The sequence below is a fragment of the Halichoerus grypus genome, chromosome 5 (assembly GCF_964656455.1).
Source record: "Halichoerus grypus chromosome 5, mHalGry1.hap1.1, whole genome shotgun sequence".
Taxonomy (NCBI): domain Eukaryota; kingdom Metazoa; phylum Chordata; class Mammalia; order Carnivora; family Phocidae; genus Halichoerus; species Halichoerus grypus.
The window spans coordinates 1,557,023-1,584,110 of NC_135716.1; the positions used below are offsets into that span (position 1 = coordinate 1,557,023).

Genomic DNA, 27,088 nt, shown 5'->3' on the forward strand with positions numbered 1-27,088 from the left:
CAGGACCCTGGTCTCAGGACCCTGGGATCAGGACCTGAGCCAAAGGCAGAGGCCCATTGACTAAGCCACCCAGGCATCCCATGGGAGCCCCATCTTTCCCTGCGGGACCCATAACTCATGATGCTTCCTGGGACGGACACGGAGGGGTAGGCGCCCGCTTCCAGCCTCCCCTTCTAGCTTCCAGAGTCCATTCTCGTGAGGTTTTCCCTTTACTCTTTTTCACAAACCTGAACACATTGCTTAAATGAAACTCACAGAAGAAAAGAGATGGGAAACGCAAAGAGAGACTGGAATGCGTGGACAATGGCAGGACACAGTGTAATAGAGAAGTAGGGAGAACTCCAAAGAAGTTGAGGGAATAGAGCACAGGCAATATTCAAAGTAAGAACCGTGGAGGATTTGCCAAGGGGACCAAGGACCGAGGCGAGGGAGATAGGAGGTATCGTTTCCTCGGCACGAACTTTCAGTTTTATGGGATGAAAAGAGACGTGCGGATGGGTGACGGTGATGGACACACAACGAGTTGATCGAACTTAATACCACTGAACTGAGCACTAAAAAATAGTCAAGGAAGTAACGTTCTTACTATGCATATTTTAAAACCATAAAAAAAGAAACAAATGGAAAACATGGGGTAAACTGAAAATAGGATGTAAAGTATAATCATTCTACGTCAGTTATCATATGTATGTAAACAGAATGAATTTGGGAGGAAAAGACAACGAGTTGAGGCTGGCAAGAAGACACCGTTGCATGGCGCTCCGGGACGGGGGGGCAGTGTGGGGGGCCGTCAAGTTCCCGAGAGGTTGAAAGTCGCAGGATGGAAATATACATCCCAGGCAACCGTGACCAAAAGATGCACCCATGATGCTGGGGTGGGAGGTGCACTAGTGTCTTCAGTGGACCAGGGGAGGGCCCCCCGGGACCGAGAGCCAGCATGGGGCCTCTTGCCACCCACTCAGTAGGCTGCCTAGAGGGATGGAGGCATCAGAGCCGCCGCAGGTGGCGATGAACGCACCGCACGAGCCCTCGGGCTGTCAGAGTCTTCTCCAGCGCCCAGCTGGAGTACGGATGCATCTGGCGACGTCAGGGACACTGCCAGAGAGAGCCGCGCGGGAGAAGCCCCCACCACAGAAAGCTCCGGGTCTGTACAGCTGCCTGGCTTAGAGAGCGTGATGTCCGCTCAGGATGACAAGATTCGCTAACAGCCCTCTCATTGTCTCACCGCTGTCCCGTCTCAGACCGATGAGCAAGCTGGGTGGCAGACGGGGAGAAATAGGAAGAGGCACGCGCACACACACACACACACACACCCCTTCCCCCTTCCCACTGCTGGCGCCACCTCACGGAGACCCAAGTTCAAAGCAGTGAGCGCTGCAGTTTTCAACGTGGAGGACAGGAAGCAGAACGTGAACGAGATGACGGAAACCCAGAGTCACAGGGGTAGGAGACGATCCCGGGGAGGAAGCAGGAAGCACTAAGGTACAGCGGTTGGAGATGCCGGTGTTCCATGGAAAGGCACCCGTGGGCTCCACGGCGTCAAAGACCCTAGTGGGGTGGAGGCACAGGGTGCTGGGCGGCCGAGGGTGTCTGCTCGCCAGGGCTGTTTGTCCACTCAGGAAACACTGCCTGTGTCTTCACCCACGTCACACCTGCCACCCATGAGGCCAGGCCGAGTTGTTGGTCCAGCGTGGAAGGACAAGCTAAAAGGCCAGCCCGCTGCACTTGGAGTCGCATGTCTTCCCCGAGCTGCGCACAGCAGCTGCGCAGAGAGTCCAGATTCCATGCAGAAGCTGCGGCCCCTGTGGGGTCCACTCTCTGTCTGGCTTTCGGATTGCCGGTGTGTCTCCTGCTGGCGATCAGCCTGGAAGGGGGAGCTCGGGGAGGGTCAAGGCTGTTTGTCTGCTCCTTGGTCTGTCTGCTGGGAGGAGCCCGGGTGCATCTCCCCTCCCTGACTTCACAGCACTTGACCAGGTGGCCGGGGCCCTGTCCTCTGCTGGTCTGCAGCCTGCAGCAGGGGAGAAGCCACTGTCCCCAGCCTGGGGCCTGTGTCCCGACTGTGTCCCGCCGGCCCCGAGCAGGCTCCCCGGCACCCACACTGGCCTGCGGGCCTCGAGGTCCGTTGCCTTCTCGCAGGCGCCCACTTCGGGGTGGAAGGAACACCGGACCCAACCCAAGCCCTAGAAGACGGGCAGGCGTCCATCTATCTACCTCCCCACCCGCAGCGCACCTACCTCCCTGTTTCCCCCAACACAAGGCCCCATCGCGGGGCCTCCGTCTCTCCCAGACCCGCTCGGGTCCTTACTTTAAACAGCTGTGTTTAGTGCACGTCATTGTCTCGTTTTCAAAGGCTGTGCTTGAAACATCGTGCTGTTGTGAGCGGCTGACACGTGTTCCTCGTCACTCGGTGCTGTCTGTCTTGCCACCTGGCCCTGCCATCGCCGCGGGTCCTTCTCCCTGCATGCCCTGTGGCAGCGCTGCCCAGCGCTGTGCGGAAGCCAGCTGCGAGCACGGAAGGCAACCACGCGCTTCCCTTGCACCACGTCACGTGTGGTGGTTCGTGCTGAGCAGGGGAAGGAAGGAAGGCAGAACCCCCGTTTCCATCACCTGAACTTCAGTGGTGCGCACGGGCGGCCTTTAAAACCCTTCCCCCACCCCCCACCCCCGACTGGGCATCTGGGCGCGCTTCTTCCCGGTTTCTCGCCAGCTTTCCCTAGTGCACAAGTGCACACATGATACCATGTTGGGAGCATAATACCACGGAAATAAGGGGGTGGAAACTGCTGGATGCTAGGGCACGTTCTGTGCGGTGCTTCCCGCTTCCGGAAGAGGGGTCCCCTGTGTGTCCCCTCCCCCGCCCCGCCCCCGCGCCCTGCGGGTCGCCGGCCATCCCTGTGGGCGGGGCTCGAGGCGCGGCTGCAGTTGGCCTGCCGGCCTCCAGAGGGCGACCCGGAGTCCCCACGTCTGGGCGGCGAGGGCCCGGGAGCTCCGCGGTGGGCGCCGCCCGGCAGCTGCTGCGGCCGCGCTGGGCTTGGGGCTGCCTCCCGCAGCCGAGGGGAGGGAGTCCGAGAAGCCCCTTGGGGGAGCAGCCGCAGTCCCTGGAGTTGGGGGCAGGAAGGACCGGGGATGAAGTGCGGACGAGCCGGGGCGCAAGCCCCAGGGCAGGAAGGAGGGCGGACCCGGATGGACTTGCTCCCAGCAGCCGGCACACCTCAGCTCTTTTGCAGAGACGGGCCCGGGGCTCAGGGTGCCCCTCAGCTGACGGCCCCTCTTCCGGACGCTGGGCCTTGGGGCGCCCGCCCCATTCAGGCACACCATGCGCAGGCCTAGCCCTGGCCCGCCTCCGACCTGGGTTCTTCTCCCGCCCGCACTGGCGAGCCCTCAGCGCGGCCGGGCAGTGCCAGGGCGGGGGATCTCCCTCTCAGGCCCCCCCTGTGCTCTCGGGCCTCGCCGGCCTGGGCCCGCTTGGCCCCTTGCCCCCACCCTCACCCCCTCGCTCGGCCTCAGAGGAGACAGCCGCCTGACCCCCAGGGACTGCCTTCCCCAGAGGAGGCCTCCAGGGAGGGCCTGCCAGGCCTGTGGGGCCGCTGCGGGGAGCGGCAGCACTGACAGCCCTCCTGTGTGCGCACCAAGGAGGAAGCTTCACAAGAAGGTTTTTCTGGGACCCACTCCTGGGTCCCGGGGCTGGGGCGCGGGGAGGCCCCGGGAGTTCGGGGCAAGTTCGGGAATGTCTGCTGCCAGCACCTCCCTGTTGGAGCCGGCCCCACGGTTCCTCTGGGCAGGAGAGGCTGACTGCGGGCCACCCGGATCCCCAGCTTCCTCGTGGCAGGCTGTGTGGGGCCACGGAAAGCTGGCCCGTGGCCCGGCGACAGCGCTCACAGGCCCGAGAGTAGAGCAGCAGAGACCACGAGGGGCTGGGGCTGGAGGGCCCACGGGCAGGGACGGGCAGCGGGAGTGTCCAGCGTGGCCTGGGCCGGTGTGGCTCCAGCCGGGCCTTCTGCCCGAGGACAGCTTGTACACCGGCCGGGGCTGAGGCAGCGCGCACGTCTCAGCTTGCTGAAGGGGCCTTGGCAGTTCTGACTCCTCCCCCGCCCCACCGCCAGCCCACGGAAGGGGCAGGAGCAGGGAACGGATTCAGTTGGAGGGGGGACCCTGGGAGGTGGCAGAAGCCCGGGGCCTCTGTCCCCTCCTCTGAACATGGGAACAATGACAGCGATAGCCACCTCGTGGGAATGCTGCCAGGCATCGGGGAGATAGATGTCCTGGGACCCCAAACCGTGGATCCAGCCCCCAGAGGGTGGGGAGCCCGTGCCCACACACCCCCCTTCCCCCCTACACACTTGATAATGCGGCCCCCAGACTGAGCTCCGAGTCTGCACCCCCAAGAGCATGCTTGCGAAGGACGAGAAAGGAGGGTCTGGGCACTGAACACAGGCCCGGCAGGCCGGCCAAGCGTGGGCCATGGCGAGCCGTGCCTCTCACTTCCCTGCCCCAGGAGTGGCTTGCAGGCCACCCCGCCAGTGACCCTCGCGTCCTGGGCACTCCCTGCTCCTGAGCTGAACCAGCCAGGCCAGACAGACAGGGCCTCGGCCACATCAGTGCCATCCCCAGGTGGGTCTTTGGATTCCTCTAACTGCCCCCCTGGGACTGAAAGCCCTCACTGGCAGGGACCCTTGCCAGCTCAGGGCTCACGTCTCGGTCCCCTGCACCCAGCCTAAGGCCTGGGGAAGAGCAGTCAAAAAAGGCCCGTGGGTTAGTGGGATTAATGCCCTCCCACTCCTCCCTGCTCTGGTCCTTGTAGAAAGGACAGGAAAATAGCTCAGGTCCCTCTCATCTCTTGATAAGATAAGGGACCCATCCATCTTGCTCCCTTCCCCCACTGGGGAGGAGGGAAGGGCCCCTACCCCTGCCAACCCCACTGAGCCCCCAGTCCAGACCCCGCACCTGCTCTCGACACCCACCCGCCAGCAGGCCTTGCGTAAGTGCGAGACAAGGCACCCATCCATCTCTTTCCTCCTCCTCCAGCCGGAGGCCTCCAGCCCTGACCCCTGCCCTGGGTTTCCTGGCCTGGTCCAGGGACAGCTTCTCCCATGACGTGATCAAGTCAGCCGGTCCAGGCCTCCAGGCGAGATAAAAGGATTGCGCTGACCGGGGGCGGAGGGAGCATCAGAATGGCATTCAGGGCAAAGGCACGAGGGTGGCTGGCAGGGCGCTGGCTGTCCCTGAGCTGGGCACGCGCACTGGGCACCAGAGCCGCTCCGGCCGCCAAGGCGGTGCTGCCCTTCGAAGCCATACCCCAGTGTCCCGGCAACAAGTGGATGAGGGTGCTGCAGATCTGGAAGGAGCGGGGCTCTGAGAACTTTCACCTGGAGATGCACCGGACCTTCCAGGAGCTGGGGCCCATTTTCAGGTAAAGCCCGTCCTGCCCGCCTCGGGGCGAGCACCCTCACCGGCTCTCGCGACCGGCTGCTGAAGCCCGGCTGGGCGCCGCGCAGGCGCACTGCCACATGCCAGCCGGGCGCCCCGGCCTGTGCTCCGTCCGCGGCCTTCGGGAGGCAGGCTGGGGGCTGAGCGGTGCCTGGAGCCGCTCTGTGCCTTTGGCCATGGACACCGCGGCTCTTGGTGAGGACGGAGCGCTCCCCGGCTGGCCGCTGAGAGGGCAGAGCGCAGACGGGAGAGCAGGAGAGGCTTCCTGGGTTAGACAGCGGGACGCAGCGCCTGCTCCGAGCCCCGGTCCGCGGTCCGGGAGAAGGGAGAGGCCAACAGGAGACAGGCCGGCTTGGTTCTGCGGCGTGAGGCCCAGGGTGGGACACGGCCCCCCAGCAGGGCTCTGAGCTTCGTCCCGCAGGTATGACGTGGGAGGGACGCACATGGTGTACGTGATGCTGCCCGAGGACGTGGAGAGGCTGCAGCGAGTGGAGAGCCCTCAGCCCTGGCGGCCGCCCCTGGACCCCTGGCTGGCCTACCGACAGCATCGTGGGCACAGATGTGGCGTGTTCTTGCTGTGAGAGCCAGTCGGGGGGTGGGGGGCGGTGCAGGGATGGCGAGGCCGGGAAGCCCGCAGGCGCCCCCCCCGGGCCTGTGCAGGGGGGGTCCTATGTGTCCCGGGGCTGGGGAGGGGCGGTGGGGCCCTGGCCCTAGAGAGGAGGAAGGACGACCACCGCCATTAGGGAGCACCCACCCTGCGCCCGCCTCCGCAGGTTGTCCCAGCAGGGTGGGCTTCTCCCTTCCTATAGGTCGGGAAGCCCAGGCCTGGGGGAGGGGAGTTACTGGCCAGGCGTCCATGTCAGCGTGTGCCGGGGCCTCACGGCCCCCCGGGACTGCAACCCTCCGCAGGAGGACCCCTGCGGGATTTAGAGTTGAGCACAGGTAGCTTGGGAGGGAGAGGCTGGGGGATGGGGAGAGGGCGGCCAGTAGAAGAAGGCACCTTTGTTCAGAAGCTAAACTCTAAGTGGGTGCCTGCATGAGCATGAGTCTGTGCGTGTGCCCGTGTGTGTGCCCGTGTGTGTGTGTGTGTGTCTGGGGCGAGTGTCTGACTGGGTGGACCTCTCTGCGCCCTGGGAATATGCTTGTGGTGTGTGTGGGGGCGCTCACGTGTGCTCACCTGTCATACGCGTGTGAATGCAGGTGTGTTTGCCCATGTTGGCCTCCTCCTGTTCGTGTTCATGCCACTGCATGCGTGTTGGCACGTGTGCGTGTTCTTGCTCATTGTGTGTGCGTGCATGTGGTTTTGTATGTACCTGCACACGTATGAGTGTGCCTGCGTGGGTGTGCATGGTTTTGAGCGTTCCAATGTGTTGTGGGAGTTGTGCTTGTGGGAATTGTGGGTGTGTTCACGTGTGTTGTCTGTGTCAGCGAGCACGTATACAGGTGTCCCGGTGTGTCATGTGCCCCTTTCTGGGCATATGTGTGTGCACTGGTGTGCAAATGTGCAAGTGTGTGCATGTGATCATTCTCACTACCTGCAGGCAGCCAGCCGAAGAAAAGAGGGTGTTTCTGCTCGAATGTGGCTGAGAATGCAGATCCCTCCCCACCATTCGCTGGAGACATCTGCGGAGCCCCCGTTGCTTTGGGCTCTGGTTTGCTTGGAGAAAATCTGGTCTAATTTAATCATCATCACCCTGTTGGGGAGAATGCTTTTCTCCTCCTCCTCCCCCTCCTCCCCCCATCCTCCTCTTCTTCTTCTTCTTCCTCCTCTTCTTTTCTTCTTCTTCTTCTTCTTCCTCGTCCTATTCCTCTCCTCCTCCTCTTCTTATTCGTCTTCTTCCTCCTCTTCTTTTCCTTCCTCTTCTTTTTCTCCTTCTCCTCCTCTTCCCCTTCTTCTTCTTCCTCCTCCTCCTCTTCCTCTTCTTCTTCTTCCTCTTCCTCTTCTTTTTCTCCTTCTTTTCCCCTTCTTCTCCTCCTCCTCCTGCTCCTCTTCCTTCTTTCTAATTGAGGTATAATTAACATACACTGTTATATTAGTATCAGGTGTACAATGTAATGATTCAACACTTCCATACATTACTCAGTGCTCATCATGACAAGCGTACTCTTGATCCCCATCCCCCACTCCCCCCCCCACACACACACCCCCACCCCCTCCCCTCTGGCAACCACCAGTTTGTTCTCTGTATTTAAGACTCTGATTTTTGTTTGTCTCTTTCTTTCTGTGTTTGTTCCTTTGCTTTGTCTCTTAAATTCCATATATGAGTGAAATCTTATGGTAATCTTTCTCTGCCTTTTTTCACTTAGCATATTACCTTCTAGATCCATCCGTGTTGTTGCAAATGGCAAGATCCCATTCTTTTTAGTGACTGAGTAATATTCCATCTTATATAGAAATATCTATCTATATATCTTGACAATCATAAATAGTGCTGCAATAAACATCGGGGTGCAGGTATCTTTTCGGATTTGTGTTTTCATTTTCTTTGGGTAAATAGCCAGTAGTGGAACTAGTTTTAACTTTTTGAGGAACGTCCATACTCTTCTCCAGAGTGGCTGCAACAGTCTGCATTCCCAGCAACAGTGCACGAGGGCTCCCCTTTCTTCACATCCTCGCCAACACCTGTCGTTTCTTGTGGTTTTGATTTTAGCCATTCTGACAGGTGTGAGGTGATGTCTCATTGTAGTTTGATATGTATTTCCCTGATGATGGGTGATGTTGAACATCTTTTCGTGTGTCTGTTGACCATCACTATGTCTTCCTTGGAAAAATGTCTATTCAGGTCTCCTGCCGTTTTTAATCGGACCGTTTATTTGTTCGGTGTGCGATTGCATGAATTCTTTATCTGTTTTGGATATTTAGGTTATCATATGTATCATTGGCAAATATCTTCTGCCACTCAGTAGCTTCCCCTTTTCCTTCTGTTGATGGTTTCCTTCGCCGTGCAAAACCTTTTCATTTTGGTGAAGTCCCGATAGCTTAATTTTGCTTTCCTTTCCCTTGCCTCAGGAGACACGTCTAGAAAAATGTTTCTACAGCCCATGGCAGAGACATTACTGCCTGTGTTCTCTTCTTGGAGTTTTATGGTTTTGGGTCTCATACTTTGGTCTTTCATCCATTTCGAGTTTATTTTTGTGTATGGTGTAAGGAAGTGGTCTAGTTTCATTCCCCCGCATGGGGCTGCCCAGGTTTCCCAGCACCATTTGTTGAAGAGACTGTCTAGATTGATTGACCATACAGTCGTGGGTTTGCTTCTGGGCTTTCTCTCCTGTTTCACGGATCTGTGTGCCTGCTTCTGTGCCAGCACCACACAGAATGATCACCACCGCTTTGTCGTATAGCTTGAAATCTGGGATTGTGGTACCGCCAGCCTTGTTTTTCTTTCTCCAGGTTGCTTTGGCTGTTCAAGTCTTTGGTGGTTCCATACAAATTTTAGCATCATTTGTTCTAGTTCCGTGAAGAATGTTTTGGTCTTTTGATAAGGATTGCACTGAATCTGTAGATTGCTTTGGGTCGTGTGTACATTTTAACAAGATTCATTCTTCCAAACCATCAGCGTGGGATAGCTTTCCATTTCTTTGTGTCGTCTTCAGTTTCTTTCATCTGTATCTTACAGTTTTCAGAGTACAGGGCTTTCACCTCCTTGGTTAAGTTTATTCCTAGGCATTTTCTTATTTTTGGTGCAATTGTAAATGGGACTGCTTTCTTCATGTCCTTTTCTGCTACTTCGTTATTAGCGTACAGAAATGCAACAGGTTTCTGTATACTAATTTTGTATCCTGCGACCTTACTGAATTCAGTTATCAGTTCTAGTTTTTGTTTTGTTTTTTGGTGGAGCCTTTAGGGTTTTCTGTATATAGTATCATGCCATCTATAGGTGGGGAGAACATTTTATTACTTCTTCCTTACCCATTTAAGTCGTAGCCACAACAATCAGACAAGAAAAAGAAATAAAAGGCATGCAAATTGGAAAGGAAGAAGTAAAATTCTGGGCTCTGTTTGGAGTATATTATGTGAGAGGCGGTTTGGCTCCTGCCCTGGAGGAGCAGGAGACACGCGGGGGCAGGACTAGGTGTGACTGGCACAGGGGCAGCATTCTCAGCAACAGGAAGGGTGGGAGGTGAGGGATGCCAGGGGCCTCTCACTCTGGGGCATGGTGTGAGCAGGGTGGCAAAGGTCGACAGGAGGGCCAGCCTCCCTCCTTCCTCCCGGGAAAGGGAGGGCCCGGATGGGTGCTGATGTGCCAGCAAGGGACCCCGTAGGTGTGCACGAACAAACGCCATGAACCCACGTGGCACGGCCAGGCAGAGGTTCTGGGCTCAACACACTTTAGACCGGAGCACGCTGGGCACAGCACACAAGGCCTCCCTGAGAGAAAGGGAGGCAGCCGAGGCCGACAGGTGGGCAGCCTGCTCCCTAGGACCAGCAGGCAGCTCCCTGCCTCACCCCTTCCCCTTGGAGACAAGGAAGATGGGGTCCAGGGCTGGCCCCCACCTGCTGACTCTGGCCTCCCTGAAGCTCCTCTCTCTGCTCCACAGAAATGGGCCTGAATGGCGCTCAAACCGACTGAAGCTCAACCCAGACGTGCTGTCGCCGCAGGCCATGCAGAAGTACATCCCCATGGTGGATGGGGTGGCGAGGGAGTTCTCAAGGGCCCTGAAGTCGAGAGTGCTGCAGAACGCCCGGGGGAGTCTGACCCTGGACATCCAGACAAGCATCTTCTACTACACCATAGAAGGTAGGGAGGTGCCGGGCTCGGTGTGGCAGGGGCAGGCCAGGAACTGGGACTGGGATGGGGCAGGTGTGCGGGAGGAGACCCCCGTGAGGCCACTGGCTGCCTGGGGCTCAGCAACCGTACCCTCTCCACAGCAAGCAATTTAGCCCTTTTTGGAGAGCGGCTGGGCCTCCTCGGCCATAGCCCCAGTCCTGCCAGCCTGAACTTTATCCGGGCTCTGGAGGCCATGTTGAAGTCCACTGCACAGCTCATGTTCATGCCCAGGGGCCTATCCCGCTGGACAAGCACCAAGGTGTGGAAGGAGCACTTCGAGTCCTGGGACTACATCTTCCAGTATGGTGAGGGCCAGAGACGGGACCAGCTCGTGGAAGAGAGTTGGGTAGCAAGGACACCAGGGTCCCCAGTGTCCACTCCCCAAAGTCTGGGGGGAGGGCCGAGGCCACATTGGGGGGCTCGTGGCGTCTCTGTGGCCCGAGAGACTTGGCGAGGAGGCCGGGCCGGGCTGGGCTCCTGGCACAGGAGCAGGGTGTCTTGGGGGTGTGGTGGGCTGCTGGGCAGGGGATTGAGGAGAAGGCTGCCCAGCACCAGGCCCAGGCCCCTCTGTGCCCCACAGCCAACAATGCCATCCAGAAGATCTACCAGGAGCTGGCCCTCGGCCGCCCGCAGCACTATAGCGGCATCGTGGGGGAGCTGCTGATGCACGCAGACATGACCCTGGAGTCAGTCAGGGCCAACTCCATCGATCTCACCGCCGGGAGCGTGGACACGGTCAGGCCAGCGACCCACCCTGCCCTAGGACACGGAGCCTCCCAACTACAGGCAGCATCCCCCCATGCCAAGTGGCTCCTACAGGCCCCTGTTTGGAGCCGATGGAAGGCTCTGATCTGAGGGGGGTGTGGGGGGGGACACGACTTGGGAGCTGACCTTCCAAGGGAAGGGGTGGCAGTTGCTTGGGAGAGAAGCCGTGCTCCAGGCCCAGTGCAGAATGGCTGAGGCCCAGGGACATGCAGCAGCACAGACCCCCTTCAAACGTCTGGGTCCTGGGAAGAGGGGAGGGCTGAGATGCAGCTGGAGGGATACCTGCACAAGGAGCCCCTCCCAGGGACAGTACATTTGGCTCTCATTAGAGATGCTTTGGAGGTGACAGGCTGATGACGGAAAGGGCAGCACGGGGCTCCAGCTTGTGGAAGAGAGAGCAGATGGCAACCCAGCTCGCAGGGGTGGGTGTAGGGAGGTGCAGGCAGGTCCCAGGGCGTGGAGTGCAGCCGAAGCCTCCTGCCCCTAGACCCAACCTTCATCTGCCCGCATCCCCGAGGTCCCCTCTGGGCCAGGCACCCAGGCTTCTGAGCAGAGGCACAGACCCCAGGGTGGAGAGACTCCCTGAGCAGAGGCTGAGGTGCAGCCAGAGTTAGGGTCCAGGGTGGCCCCTTCATGTTAGGACCCCAGGGTCTGGGCTGACCTGCCTGTGGGTGCCCAGGGGAGATCACCCAACGGGTCCGGGGATGTAGAATAATACCCTCCCTGCTCCCTCACCCCCCCCACACCTGAGTAGGTGGACCCCCGGGAGGGTGAGAAGCTGGCCCTGAGGTGGCTGGAGGAGGAGGCCTGGATCTTCACCAAACTTGGGGACACCTTCCCTGAGGGATTCAAGGGAAGTAGATGAGGCAGGTTTTAGATCTTGAGGTCTCAGATCCCCAGGGTCAGTCCTTCTCTGGGCATGCACGTCACTGCGGAGCGGAGGAGACCCATGCCCAGGGGAAGACCATCTTCCTGGGGGAGATGCCCTGGGGGGCGGAGGTGCATGGCCTGTGCCCAGGTCTGAGCCCCGCACCCGTGGCTCCTGCAGACGGCCTACCCCCTGTTGATGACTCTCTTCGAGCTGGCTCGGAACCCTGACGTGCAGCAGGCCCTACGCCAGGAGAGCCTGGTGGCCGAGGCCAGGATCGCTGAGAATCCCCAGAGGGCAACCACAGAGCTGCCCCTGCTGCAGGCGGCCCTCAAGGAGACCTTGAGGTGGGTGTGGCAGACCCTGGCTGCCCCGGCTGCCCCGGCCCCACTGTCTGGAGAGCAGTGCTCAGTGGGGCCAGCAGACAGATCCTGGCGCTGAGGAGCAGTTTGCCCAAGATGCATGCCCCGTACCTCCTCTTCTTCTCCCCGAAGGGATAGGGACACTTCTTCCTCTGGGATCCCGCTCCAGTGCCCTGGGCACCATCCTCGGCCGTGCCCTCCTTGGCCGGGGCTGCTCAGGCTGGGAGAGCTTTGTCTGAGCTCAGGAGGTGCAAAGAACCAGCTCCTCATGATCTGGGCTTCCTGGTGCCAGAAGCGACTGTGAGGGTGGCGGGGCGCTCCCCTCGGCCGGTGGCCTCTGGGCTAGGAAGGCCGCAGAAGGGAGGCGAGGGTCCCTGTGACAGCTGAGGACCCTGCTGGATGCCCCACGCACAGGCTGTACCCCGTGGGTATCTCGGTGGACCGACAGGTGGGCTCGGACGTGGTGCTGCAGAACTACCGCATCCCCGCAGGGGTGAGTGGGGCCCCGCAGGCCCTCCAGCAGACGCCAAGCCCCGCTGACCTTTGCCCGCAGGGGGCCGCTGACGCTGCCCCTCCCCACCTGTCCGCAGACCTTGGTCAAGGTGCAGCTCTACTCCCTGGGTCGAAACCCCTGTGTGTTCCCGAGGCCCGAGCGCTATCATCCCCAGCGCTGGCTGGACAGCAGGAGCTCGGGCACCAGGTCCCCCAACCTGGCCTTCGGCTTCGGCCTGCGGCAGTGCCTGGGGCGGCGCCTGGCAGAGACAGAGATGCTGCTTCTGCTGCACCACGTGAGCAGGCCTGGGCCGACCCGCGGGGGGGCGGGGGATGGGGAATGAGATGCCACTGGGCAGGGCCTGGCCTGCGGGCGGGGTGGGGGCTGGGCGTGCTGGGCGGCCTGGCTGGGAACCACTGGCTTCTTCGCTGCCCCCAGCCCAAGGAGGAGGGTCCAGGAAGGCGGGGGAGGCGAGGCCTGGACCCTGGGGCTGACCAGCTGCGCACGGGGAACCCGCGCCTCTGTCCTAGGTGCTGAACAACTTCCTGGTGGAGACCCTAACACACGAGGATGTAAAGATGATCTACCAGTTCATACTGATACCCTCCACCCTCCCCCTCCTCACCTTCCGGGCCATCAGCTAGTCACGTCACCACGCTGTCGGGCCAGCCACTCCGCCAGCCCCCCTCTGCCTGACCCCAGGCCACCCCTGTTTTCTCCCAAGGGCCCTGCTTCTTGAGCCACGGCACTGGGCAGCCAGCATCTTGCACAAAGGGTCAGGGGGATGACCCTTGGTTGCAGGTCCTGGCTGTGTGCCCAGTCCCACCAGCACCTTCTCCAGCAAGGAGCACCATCGGAGGGCCTTTGAGCCTCTGTCGCCCCAACGCTAGCTCCAGGGTCTTCAGATCCGCCCCACCCCCTGCCTCCCTGTCCAATCGCTTTTCCCCTCTGTACTCAACTCTGCCCCCACGAAGAGCTGACAACTTGGGGTCTCTGTCCTGCCTGTTGCCATTTCAAACGCCATACTGGTTTTCGACAATGCTCTTGCCCAGCCTGGAGCTTCAAGCTGGGCTGTTAGTCGCCCCCCTACCTGTTCTGCTCAGTCCACTTGGGCTCCTCCTGGCACTGCCAGTCTTCTGGGTTGTGGCTGAAGCACCCAGCCAAGGGCCCGGAGAAGTGGGTCAGGAGCAGTGTTTATTAGAAGAATAGCCACCGCGGAGCTGACGTGGACATCTGGGCCAATGATACTCCTCTGAAAGCAGGGAGGATGGTGAACTCCTCTGGCTGGCCACAGGGTGACCACAGAGAAGTCTCTAGGAGGCGGCTTGGGGCCATCTCAGCCAGGCACAGCCCCGTGCTCCCCTTAGTGAAGCCCTCTGTGTGCAGTGCCTGGCTGCCCTCTGGCAGTGGCCCTCACGAGAGGGGCCAGCCCTGACGTCGTGGGAGGAAGAGGCTCTGAACAGCTGAGAGCCGGCTGGGGTCTCCTAGCTGGCAGAAGCGAGCAGCCTGTCCCGTGCTGTCTGGGGCCAGGTGCCCCCACCCCCGAGTAGAAAGGGGCCGGGAGGCAAGGCTGGGTGGTGGGGTCGCTCTGTTCGCCCTCCCTCCGCACCCCACCCCCACCTCCCCTGGGGAGAACCAGGCCCTGAGCTAATAGCAAGGCAGGGAGGGAGGCAGGGCCGCACCCTGGCTGAGCCAGCCCTGCCCGCACCCCGGCGCCCCTCGGGCCTCTGTTCCCGCGCAGATTCCCTGGACGAGGGAGAGGATTTGCACCCTCCTGGCTCCATCAGCGGTGGAGGACGACTGCTGCCAGGAGTGTGGGCTTCTCCCCGCCCCGGCCAGGCACGGCTGAAGGGGCCATGGAGCCATGGAGAAGAGGGGCTCCAGACCCTGCGGGCACACGGGCACAAGCCGGGGCCCGGCCTTTCCATCGCGCCCAGCCCTTCATCCCTCTGAGCCTCGAGTTCTTCCCGGGGGCATTCTGTTCGAGAACTCCCACCTCACAGGCCCTGGGGAGGACACAGCAAGGTTGGCATCTGGAAGGTGCCCAGCTCTCTGCTTCAGCAGGTGCTCGATGAACGCGGGCTGCTTTTCCCGCTGCTCAAAAGTCACCTATTTGAGGCCCTGCTCCGTGTCGTGACGCGAGATGGCAGGCAGGCCTGGAATAGAAGCCGCCCCCCTGGAGGGAGCCTGTGTGTGTCCCTCTGTGCCGCGGGGCACACATGTTCCCTCCTCTACACAGCAGCCCTGGCAGGGGAGCACTGAGCTCACCCGTATGGCCCAGGCCGGGAAACCGAGGCTCGGAGAATCCATCCAGCTGCAGAGCCTCGTGGCTCATCCATGGCAGAGGCGCCACGCGAACCCCGCTCCTCGGGCCCTCCCCGCACCCCTTCCCTCCCATCGAAGGACATGGTGTTGGGAGTGACCGCACACATCTTGGAAACAACCTCGCAGTAAAGCATCTCGGGGTCAAGGTCGTCTCTTGGGCCACAGCGCTCCTGCAGTCTCACTGTCCAGCGCTCCGTGGAAGTCCCTTTTCGTGTGTCCCGCTTGGAATTCCCTGAGGCTTTTGGCTGCGGATGTCCACTGGGCTCTTTCTGAAAATCCTCCAGGTGATCTGGAGGGACCCCGCTTGATGATCCTCGTTCCTGTGCCTCGTCAGAACTTCCCGTGCAGAAATAGCCTTGCCTTTAACATCGCGGACGTCCACAACCGGGACATGTGTTCCTCGGGCAGGGGGCCTGGGCTGAGGCTGCGCTGCACCTGAGCGATTCTCTGGCTCCTTCCAGTCACCCAAGCATGGTCCCCTGCCCAGGGCCACCTTTTGTGTTCATTACTTAGCCTGGGGGTTCCCCGAAGACGCGAGGGACAAGAGTCCTAAGCCAACGCGAGGGCGTTTATCCTGGTTCTCAGGCGGGAACGGGTGGCTGCTGCTCCTCACCCCCCGCCTTGCGGAACTCAGCTTCCTTCTCTTCTCCTGATAGAGGCAGAGTCTTTCAAAGTCCTGCCCTGGGGCGCCTGGGGGGCTGCGCCCGTTAGGTATCTGCCTTGGGCTTGGGTCCTGATCCCAGGGTCCTGGGATGCGGCCCTGCACTGGGCTCCCTGCTCAGCGGGGAGTCTGCCTCTCCCTCTCCCGCTGCCCCACCCCCACCTCTTGCTCTCTCTCGATCTCAAATACATAAAATCTTAAAAAAAAAAAGAGTCCTGCCCTTCAGTGGGGTTCCAATCGCAACTTCTAATCCTGCTTGGGTCCTATGCGTCGCATCCTTTCCCCCATAGAACCGGACCCTCCCTGACCCCCGGGGGCTGCTGGGCGGGCTGCTCCCTTGCCCGTCATTCTACTCGTTTCTGGATTTTGAAGATGTCCAGCTCAGGCATGCATATTCTTTTTTACATGTTTGTGGTTATTTATAGTTTCTAGAAGAGGAAAGACTGAAACAGTATCAGCCTCCTGACTGGTCATAATCTGAGCAGGGAACTAAGCATTGGTGTCGCACGCTGTCATGGCTGCACAGCATGGTGAATATACTAAAAAAGACCGAATTACACCCTTTGAAATGATGAATTTTCTGTTGTGATAATTTTATCTGATTTAAAATCAGGTTTAGAGAAGGAGGAGAGGACGAGGGCGAAAGAAGGTGTAGCTCTTGTGCTCCCTTCACGTCTCTTTTCTGACCCGGACCCTGTGTGCAATGAGAATGACAGCAGCAGCCCAGAAGTCCCCCTGCCATTTCAAGGCGCTCACCAGCTGGCCCTGAGCCCCTTACCCTTCTCAGAGGTCAGCATCTGAGGAAACCTTCTCTCGCCGGCGTGAAGACACGTGCCATTTTGACGGAGGACTCCGGTTCATGCACGACTTGTCTGACCCACACAAAGGCACCGGGCACAGTGCCCAATGTCAGGCGCTCATTGTCTACGTGCTACCTTATCGCCAAGCACCCTCCTGCGACCATCGTCCCGACCTGAAACCGGAAGCATGGAACCTCAGGTGGCCTCAGCTGCCTGTGGTCTGGGCATAGCTGGGACCGCTCTTTCAGCCGACACGTGCACTGTCCCCTGTAACTGTTCTGATTTTCTTTGAAGACTCGATCTCTGTATGCTAAAGTGGCAAGAAGTTTTGGTCTACTTGTGAGATGATGTCTAAAGAGGAACAAACAGATCAAAAGCTAAAACCACAAAGAAATCTCCGGGTAAGCAGTACCCAAACAATGATGTTCTTTATTTCTCTCTTGGAATAAGCTGGAAAGGGGTAACCGGCCAACTGGGAGGCCTGTGGGTCAGGGTCCCTGGCTCACAGGGGAGGAAAGGAGAGTGAACTTGCTCTGAGGAATGGGGGGAGAGATCAGGCCCTCCAAGAGGGCTTCTCGTGTCAGTGTATTGCTGACTAGGATGGAGGCAACACTCAGGAAAAAGGTTGACTCCCCCAAGGGCACAGTTCCTGATATGTTCTCCTCAATTGTATAATCGGGTAGGATATCCTTCTCCAGGGTAAGAGGTCCTCCTTCATTGCAATTAATAGTGTTACAACAACGAACAAAATAGAAACTATTAGTTTTGAAATATTTGGATCTTGGGGCTTCAGGAGGTACTTCGGATGGATATACAAAGGTGCAGTTGTTTGTACAGTTCTTGTAAACAAGTATTTCCCGTTCATTCAAACCTAGAAAAGTAGAGATGATAATCATTGATGTCAGGTTTTCTGCTTGCAAATATCAAAGCACACTTCACCCAGTACTAACTAGCTCCATGCCCACATTCTACATCCGCAAATGCTACGTTGCCTAGAATTCTTCACTGATAAAGATGTCCAAGTAAGGCCACTAGAGGGTCTGGTTCCTCCTTGAACAACTTCTGGAGATGTTTTTCTGTCTATACTGCCACCTCGCCTCTGCCTCGGGCTCTCCCTAAATAGTAGGATGGCACCTTGGCGCATGCCTGTACACATGAAATGCCCTGTTCGTTATTTGTCCTAAGAATTCCAGGGCTCTATAAATAGAATTGCTTCTGTCCCACAGGATCACACAGCCCCTGAAGTGCAGTGCCCCTGGAAGTGTGGCCCTCACCTGAGTTTCTGCAGTTGGAGTGCCCCTCGGCCAGATGTTCCCAGCTCCCGGCCCAACATATAAACGTCGATGCACGCTTAATGCCAACCTGCTCCCCTGCACAGACTGGATGCTCTGTCCCAAGGAGGGTCCCAAACTACTGTGATGACCTTCCCTGGTGGGCACACCCAATAGCCTTGGCCAACCAATGCTACTGGAGCAAGGCTCCACCTGAGGCCTCCTTCGAGAGTCCTTGAGTTCAATTCCTCGGCTCTCATTCATGAGTTCTGTTCCCTTGGTGAACCCAGTGTTTACACCTTACTTTCTCCCTGGAACTTGCCACAGTTGATGTATCCATTCATGGCTCTGGGGTTAAAGAGAAGGAACGAACAACCGGCTCCAGTCACTTGCTTTTCTTTATCTGCCATGTAACGGACTTTAGAAAGTTCAGTACCGTACTGCAGAGTGCATATTCCTAAGTCGACGGCCAAGTGGATTTTCATGAAGTGCTGCTCATAACCATATAACCAACATCAAGGTCCAGAAACAGAACTGGATGAAAACCCTCGTTTCCTGCTTCTGTCCCTCCATCAGGCGCTATAACAGCAAAGGCCAAAGATAAGAAATGTCTCGATTTGTAAGCCTGTATGTTAATTTTGTCTGTTGTTGAACTTTGTGATTATGAATCCTGCATTGTTTCTTTTGGTGTCTGGCTTCTTTTCTCTACTTTGTGTTTGGGAAATCCACCCCTGCTATGGCCCCGTTGTATATTGTTTACTCTCATAGTTGTATACTTTTCCACTGATGAATATTCCACGGTTGATGGTTGATGGACATTAGGATTGTTTCTGGCTCTTGTCTATCCCCAAAGAGTGCTGCAAGGAATATTCTTGTCCTCCTCTTGAGGTGAGCGTGTGTGAGTTCTTTATAGGTGGTAATGCTGAGTCTTTATGATGCATATGTATGGCTTTAGCAGATGCCGCTGAAGAGTTTTCCAGAACGGTTGTACCTATTTACACTCCAAAGGATCGTGTACACTTTGAAATCTTGCCACCACATGAGTGGTCGTTTGTGAATGTTTAATCATTCTTTTGGGGTTACCGTATCATGGTTTTGAGTTGCGTTTCCACCAAAAACGATGACGTTGAGCATCTTTTCATAGATTTATTATCCATTTGGGTATCATTTTCTGGTAAACAGACTTCAAGCCTTTTTGCTCGAATTTCTACCCAATGATCTGCTTGTTCAATTGTTCATTCATAGGACGAAGTTCATTCTATATACTGAATACAAGCTCCTGAGCAGACAGTGTTTTGACGGGCTTTCTCTTCATCTGTGGCATCGTTTTCACAGTCTTTCCGTATTTTCTCGGGGATAGAAGTGAATTTTTATGTAATCCCATTTGCCACTTTTCCCACATGTGACCAGCACTATACTGTTCAGTTTTCTTAAATTCGTAATTATCCAAGGATACGAAGATATTCTTCTACATTTCTCTTAAAAAAAAAACAAACAAAAAAACCCTCATTCTTTTTTTTATTTTAGAAAGCATCTTTTTAAAAAGATTTTTTTTTTTATTTGAGAGAGTGAATGAGGAGGGAGTGATTGCACGCACAAGCTGGGGGAGAGGCAGAGGGAGAGGGAGAAGCAGACTCCCCTGCCGAGCAGGGAGCCCGATGAGGGGTTCAATCCCAGAACGCTGGGATCATGACCTGAGCTGAATGCAGAAGTTTAACTGATTGGAGCCAACCAGGCACCACTAGAGGGCATCTTTCAACTAACATTTTAAAAAATTTTATTTAAATTCAATTTAGGTAACGTAGTGTATTATTAGTTGTAGAGGTGGAATTTAATTAATCAGTAGCATACAGCACCCAGTGCTCATCATAGCAAGTGCCCTCCTAATGCCCGTCTCCCAGTTACCCCATCCCACACCCACCTCCCATCCAGCAACCTTCAGTTTCTTTCCTACAGTTAAGAGTCTTTTATGGTTTGCTTCCATCTCTGCTTTCATCTTATTTTATGTTTCCTTCTCTTCCCCTACACTCACCTGCTTCGTTTCTTAAATTCCACGTATGAGTGAGATCATATGGTATTGTCTTTCTCTGACTTATTTCACTTAGTTAATACCCTCTAATTACATCCAGGTCATTGCAATTGGCAAGATTTCATTCTTTTGGGTGGCTGAGTAATATTCCATTGTATATATAGACCACATCTTCTTTATCCATTCATCTGTCAATCCACATCTGGGCGCTTTCCATATGTTGGGTATTGTGGACATTGCTGCTATAAACATTGGGGTGCATGTGCCCCTTCAAATCACTATATTTGTGTTCTTTGGATAAGTACCTAGTAGCCCCGGGCTCTTTTAGTATTTACATGGAGATCCGCAAAGCACCTGAAGCTGCTTCTTTTGTGTCAAGTAGATACAGCGAGTAAGATCTCATCTACCCACCAGTGGTGAGTACAGACAAGCATCTTTCCCCAATACCTGCAGGGCCAACCTTGTCAGAAAGCATGTAACTAGATACCTGTGAGATCTCTTTTCTCCTCTACAGGTCTATTTTTCAACCACGACACCAACATCAGACTGTCAAAATGATTGGCGAAATGATATAAATAATCTTGAGAGTTAAGAGTGCAAGTCCTCCAGCTTTTCTCCTCTTCCACACGATTGCCTTGGGCATTCCTAGCCCTTCATATTTCCATAAACATTCGGATATTTGGAATCAACGTGCACACCCACTCGCAAATGCGCGGGCGCACATGCAGACACACACACACACTCACCCACATTGACCTGCTGAGACTCTGACTGGAATATCATGGAAATTTTAGATTAATTTGGGGAGAACAGCCATCTTACCTCTACCGGGTTTCACCATCCATAGGCCTGGTGTATCCGTTTATTTAAGTCTTCCATTTCAATTGCGTTTTTTGCTGTTTCGATGTGGAAATCTTGGAGAGATCTGGTTGCATTTCTTTCTAGCTATTGTGGTGCTTTTTAAAATGCTACGGGTTTCCTGAAAATTTCATCTTGAATTTGTTGTTGCATAAAAATACAATTGATTTTTTTGAACTGATCTTGGAGTACTGACCTTGGATCCAGGCCATCGCCTGACTGTGCGTGTGTGTGTTCTACACACCGCACACCCAATCCCCTCTAGTCTCTCATTACTTACTGTCCTATGGCACATCTGTCAAACACAATGAATGACCACTGATAAATTCTTATTAACTCAACTCCACATTTTATTCAGATTTCATTCATTTTTCCTTAACATTCTTTTCCTGTGTCCACGACCCCATGCAGGATACTGCATCATATTGGGTGGGGTATAACTTATCGACAGTAGGATTCTATTCCGATTTGGCTAGTATTTTTATATCTCTGGTCATAAGAGAGTATCATCTGTGATTTCCATTCTTCCAGTGTCTTCGCTGGGCTTTTGGGTTGGGGTTAGGCTGTCATCGGGCAGGGGGAATGTGTTGGGGAGCAATCCTCCTTGTTTATTCTCTGGAAGCGTTTGTGAAGATTGGGCTGATTTCTCCTATAAAGCTAGTGGGGAATTTGCCAGAGAAGCACTCTCTACTCGGGTAGGTTTTCCAGAAATGAGTCAGGACACTTCAGCTTTACGATGTCATTGTGGGTCAGATGTAGTTAAAATGTGTTTTTCAAGGTACTGTTCATTTCATCACGCAGCTCAGATTGATCACAAGAAGGCTATTCATAATGGCTCTTATTATCTATTCAAGGTCTGTACGGTCTCAGGGTTGCCTCCCTTTTCATTTCTGATAATGAAATTATGAATTTTATGTTTCTGCCTTTGATTTCTCCTACTGTTTTACCAATACTATGAATCCTTCCAAAGAACCAGCTATTGGCTTTGTGGGGATCTTATCTGTTTTGTGTTGTTTTTGTCTTCCTATTTCAAGGATTTCTGCTATCCTCTTTACATTTCCTTCCTCATTGCTTTGGGTGGATTTCCTATTCTCCTCCTACCTTCCTGAGTGGAAGCCTAGGGCCTTTTCACCCTTTATCTCCTCTACTAGATGCTGGGAGTGTTCCCTATTTGGCTCTCGGCACCGCTTTAGCTGCTCTCCACTCGTTTTTCCCATGTCATAGCTTTCTAATCGTTGAGACCTCAATATTTTCTCATTTCTGTTGTGGCTTCTCTTTTGGTGATTGGTCATAATTCCTAAGAAGTGGAGGATTTCCCAGTTCTCTTCTGAGTCATGATTTCTAGTTTAATTCCACCGTAACAGAGAAGGAACTCTAAATAATTTCAGTCCTTGTTGCAAACGTCAGAAGCGACCTTGTGAAGCGCGTGTACTTGCTCCTGTGTGGCTCTGCTGCTATATATATAACGATCACTCCTGGTCTGTAAACGGCATCGCTCAGACCTTCTGGAGCTGAGGCCAGCAAACAAGAGCCTGCGGGACAACCCCGGTCCACCAGCTGCGTCTAGCAGTCAAGATTTGTTGGGACATAGGGATGATCACTATGTGTCCCCATCCTCTGTGGCTGCTTCCACCTCCTCACGGGCAGTGCTGGGTACTTGCAACTAGGACTAGATGGCTTACAAAGCTGAACACGTTTGCTCTCTGACCCTTTACAGAAAGACTTCTTCCACCGGGGCTGTAAGCTGCAGTAAGTTTTGCCTCCTTGCTCTGGCACCTAGAAGCTATGGGGAGATGTGTTAACAACAATCACGCTGTGATTGTGGATCTACCTACAGTTCCTAAATTCTATGGAGGATTTTTCTGTGTGTATCTTCATCCTGTTATTGGGCGTGTGGGCATTTACACGGCGGTTTCTTCCAGGTTTTCTTACACCTTCCTCTCCATACAGTGATGCTCTTCACACAAGTGACGTTCTTGTGTTAATGTTCCTTTGCCTCAGTGTGGGCGGAAGAGCTTTCTTTGGCCAATATTTAAGTTGTATACCACGTTCTATATTTTATTTGCAAACTTTTTACATTCCTTTTATTTTATTAGTTTTTAAAGATTTTAATTATTTATTTGAGAGAGAGTGAGAGAGAGCACAGGTGGGGAGGAGAGGGAGAGGCAGGCTACCCGCTGAGCAGGGAGCCTGACGCGGGGCTCGATCCCAGGACCCTGAGATCATGACCTGAGCCAAAGGCAGACGCTTAACCAACTGGGCCACCCAGGAGCCCCTACATCCTCATTTTATTATTATTATTTTTTAAGTTTTTTAAAAATTTATTTGTCAGAGAGAGAGTGCACACACACAAGCAGGAGGAGCGGCAGGCAGAGGGAGAAGCAGACTCCCCCCTGAGCAGGGAGCCCGACATGGACTCAATCCTAGGACCCTGAGATCAGGACCTGAGCCTAAGGCAGCCGCTTAACTGACTGAGCCCCCCAGGCGTCCCTACATTCTCATTTTAAAGCATGCCTCTATTAAGCAGAATATATTAATTTCTGTGTACTCTGAAAGTCTTGGGTTTCTAAGTGTACCCATTTTAATGTTAATGTAAGTAATGGTATGTTAGATTTTAAATTGCTTTTCTGTTAAACGTTTTACTTTTGACAACTGGATATTCAAAACACTTGCAGGAAATACAGAAAGATCCTGTATAGCTTTACTCAGTCACTTCCAATGATAACATCTTGCAAGACCGTAGTACACTATCACAACCAGGCCACTGGCTTTTAAAATAGTAAGGAGAAAGAACAGTTGTATCACCATAATCATCCCTCACATGGACGCACTGACATCTTTCCCACCCAAATGCCCTGCCATGGACGCCCCTCCCCATGTGCACAAAACTAATCTGGGGTCCACTTCTCTAAGTTGGTCATTTCAAGAATGGCCTCTAACAGGGACCATGGAGTTGGCCTTTCTTGTGCAGCATAATTCCCTGGACATTCATTCAGGTTGATGTATCAATATCTGCTCTTTTTTACTGCCGAGGAATACCCACGGGGCAGATGTACCATGGTTTCTTTATCCTTTACGCACTGAAGAACACCCAGGATAAGTCTGGGGGTGATGTGTTACAAATTAATCTGCCATCAACAACCATGCATTGTTTTATCTAATTACTCTGGGGGAAACCCTCAGAAGTGCAATTTTGGGGATGTATGGTAGCTGTGCGGTTAGTTTTTAAGAAACTGGACGGTGGTCCCCATCTTGGCTGCCCCATTTTTCATTGTCACTGGCAAGGTATGAAAATCTGGTTTCTTGGGGCACCTGGATGGCTCAGTCGTTAAGCGTCTGCCTTCGGCTCAGGTCATGAACCCAAGGTCCTGGGATCAAGCCCTGCATCAGCGGGAAGCTTGCTTCTCCCTCTCCCCCTCCCCCTGCTTGTGTTCCCTCTCTCGCTGTCTCTCTGTCAAATAGATAAATAAGATCTTTAAAAAAAAAAAAATCTGGTTTCTTTACCATCCTGGCCAGCATTTGGGATGGTCACTCTTTTTTACTTTGGCCACTCTGATTCATGATATCTAACACTGTTTGTCAATTTTCATTATCCTAGTGTCCAAAGATGTTCATTGAAAATCTGTTCATGGGTTTACCTGCTACATGTGAATCCACATCGGTGAAATATCTCTTCATGTCTTTGGCCTTGTTCTAATGAGATTGGCTGCATTTTTGCTGTTGAATTGTGAGAGCTGTGTATATATATGCTCAAGACATCAGTCTTTTGTTGGATATGTGGTTTGTGTGCTTTTCCTCCCCGTCTGGAGCCTGCCCTTCCCTCTTCTGAACAGGGCCTTCCACATGGAAATATTGATCACTGGTGCACGTCCCATGTCAGCAATTCCCTTCTTATTGGTCGTGCTTTCTCATCAAGGCTAGGCCCTCTTTGCCTAGCCACAGATGCCAACGACTTTCTCCTCTGTGCTCTCTTTTCCTAAAAGTTGTAGATTTTACCTTTTACATTTAGCCCATGATCCTTTGGAGGTAAGTTTTGAATACGATTTGAGGTTTAAGTCAAGATTCACTTTTGCCCGATCAAGTTGAAGAGGCTATCTTTCTCCACCGACTGTGTTTGCACCGTTGCCCAAAATCACTCGGGCATATGTGTGTGGAACTCTTTCTGGGGTCTCTGTTGTGTTCCGGGGACTGTGTCTGTCCATCGCTGAGACATCACTGAGTTTGAGCGTGGGTCAAAGCTCAGTCTCTGAGGTTCAGAATTTTTCCGAAGAGGTGTTCCGTTTACCTGCACAACCCCAGAAGTCAGCAAATATCCTGCAGGGGAAAATATGCAAGCATTCCAGCCCTCTGAAGGCTCTTGTCAACTCATTGTCTCGGTATCCACCAGGGCCACTCCGGAAAACTGAGCCCCTGAAGCCCTATGGGGGTCAGTTATTAAATCCAGGTGTTCTAGCTTCCATGAGTGGGGGAGGAGCTGAGAGATGGATGTGTATCAAGGGCAGGCTGGTGATCAGAAGGACAGTCCAGAACCAGGTCTAATACTTGGAGCTGAGGCTGGGGGGAAGAGCCCACTTGGCAGGAAACTATCGAACCCATGCTTCTCCCGTTCCGGGCCATGCAGAGAGAACTCTTACAGAGATGTCTGAAGTGCTCGCCTGACACCTGTCGCCTCTGCAGCCCAGCAGCCAAGCAAGGACTGTGCTCTTAGGAACCGCTCTTGGGAGAGGGGGAGGAGCAAGATGGCAGAGGAGTAGGAGACCTGGATTTCCTCTGGTCCCAGGAATTCAGCTGGATAGGGATCAAACCATTCTGAACACCTACAACCTCAAGAGGAGATCGAAGAAAAGAATAGCAGCAACTCTCTGAACAGAAAAGCGACCACTTTCTGGAATGTAGGACATGCGGAGAAGTGAATCTGAGGCGATATTCGGGAGGATAAACGGCGGGGGAGGGGCCTCCGGCGGCCGCTTATGGCAAGTGATAGAGCCGCGGAGCACAAAATCGGAATTTTTAGAAGTCGGCTCCGCTGAGGGACGTCGCTCCAGTGGCTGAGCGGGGGTGGAACCCTCGTGGGACAGTGTGGTCTCAGGACCCTCGGGGTCACAGAAAGACCGGGGGTGCCTGAGTGCGGCAGAGCTCCCAGGGATCGGAGCAGGGAAGCCGGCTGCAGAGACGGAGCCCAGGCGCGGGCTCTCAGCTCGGGGTTGCCATAAACCGTGATCCGCGGCACAGTCGGGCCACTGCTCCTCCAGCAGGGACCCAACAAGCGGCAGATCCGGGGAGACTCCCCTTCCTCCCCCGGGAGGAGCAGCGCGGGAGCGCACGGCAGGGATCTACTGGGTTTGGAGACTTCACATGGGGTCGGGTGCCAGAGATAGAAATGCTTGGTCATAGGCCAGGTGAGCACGGAGTGCAGCCAGAGACCAGGGAGACGGGAGTGACTGACTGCTTTTCTCTGGGGGCGCACTGAGGAGCGGGGCCCCGAGTTCTCGGCTCCTCCGGGGCGGAGATTGGGAGGCCGCCTTTTTCACTCTCGTCCTCCAAAGCTGTACGGAAAGCTTGCAGGGAACAAAACCTCCAGAGAGCAAACCTGAGCAGATTACTTAGTCCAGATGGGGTAAGGGCGGGGCAATTCCGCTTCCGGCAAAGACATTTGGGAACCACGGCAACAGGCCCCTCCCCCAGGAGATCAGCGAGAACAGCCAGCCAAGACCAAGTTCACCGATCAGTGAGAACGGCAGAACTCCAGCGCTAGGGGAATACTGCACATAGAATCCAAGGCTTTTTTACCATGATTCTTTAGTCTTTCAAAGTTAATTTTTTTTAACTTTTTTTTAATTTTATTTTTCTTTTTCCCTCTTTCAACCAACATCTTATCAATCCCTTTTTTAAAAAACATTTTTATTTTTCATTTTTAGAGTCATATTCTATCCCTTCATAGTAGTTACCCTTATTTTTGGCATATATATATAAGTTGTTCTCTCTTTAAAATTTTGAGATACAGTTTCTTCTAACAAATCAAAATATACCCTAAATCTCTAGTGTATGGCTTTGTTCTAGTCTCCTGCCTGATCACATTCTCTCCCTTTTTCTTTCTTCTTTTAAAAATCCTCTTCTTTCTTTTTTCAAACAACTTCTTATCAATTACTTTTATAAAGTTTTTTATAATTTTCATCTTTACAGTCGCATTCCATCCCTTCATCATATTAACCCTTATTTTTGTACATATATAAGCTTTTCCTTCTTTAAAATTTTGGGGGCCACTTTCTTCTAACAGACCAAAATACACCCAAAATCTAGTGTGTGGCACTGATCTATACACCACCCTGATCATATTTGATCATATTCTGGTTTTTTTTTGTTGTTTTGTTCTGTTTTTGTTTGTTTTGATCTATTTCTTTTTTTTTCTTTTTCTTTTTTCTTTCTTTCCCTTTCTTTTCCCCCGGCTTCAGGTCTTTTC

At 54.2% G+C, this 27,088-nt stretch overlaps 1 protein-coding gene and 1 long non-coding RNA gene across 2 annotated transcripts; both read left to right on the top strand.

Annotated features, from left to right (window-relative positions):
• Positions 1 to 2,933: 2,933 nt before the first annotated feature.
• LOC118529189 (cytochrome P450 11B1, mitochondrial-like) lies at positions 2,934 to 13,672 on the top strand. Its single transcript, XM_036081954.2, has 11 exons — positions 2,934 to 3,652; positions 4,496 to 4,611; positions 5,026 to 5,410; positions 5,849 to 6,004; positions 9,967 to 10,166; positions 10,298 to 10,501; positions 10,777 to 10,931; positions 12,010 to 12,176; positions 12,606 to 12,684; positions 12,782 to 12,979; positions 13,215 to 13,672. The coding sequence occupies exons 3-11, from the start codon at positions 5,172 to 5,174 to the stop codon at positions 13,326 to 13,328; spliced, it is 1,512 nt and encodes a 503-aa protein (XP_035937847.2). The 5' UTR covers positions 2,934 to 3,652; positions 4,496 to 4,611; positions 5,026 to 5,171; the 3' UTR covers positions 13,329 to 13,672.
• A 1,267-nt stretch (positions 13,673 to 14,939) lies between these two features.
• Positions 14,940 to 18,421, top strand: LOC144381809 (uncharacterized). The gene is made up of 2 exons (XR_013447646.1): positions 14,940 to 16,200; positions 16,284 to 18,421. It is a non-coding gene; the product is annotated as an uncharacterized LOC144381809 (long non-coding RNA).
• Positions 18,422 to 27,088: the final 8,667 nt, after the last annotated feature.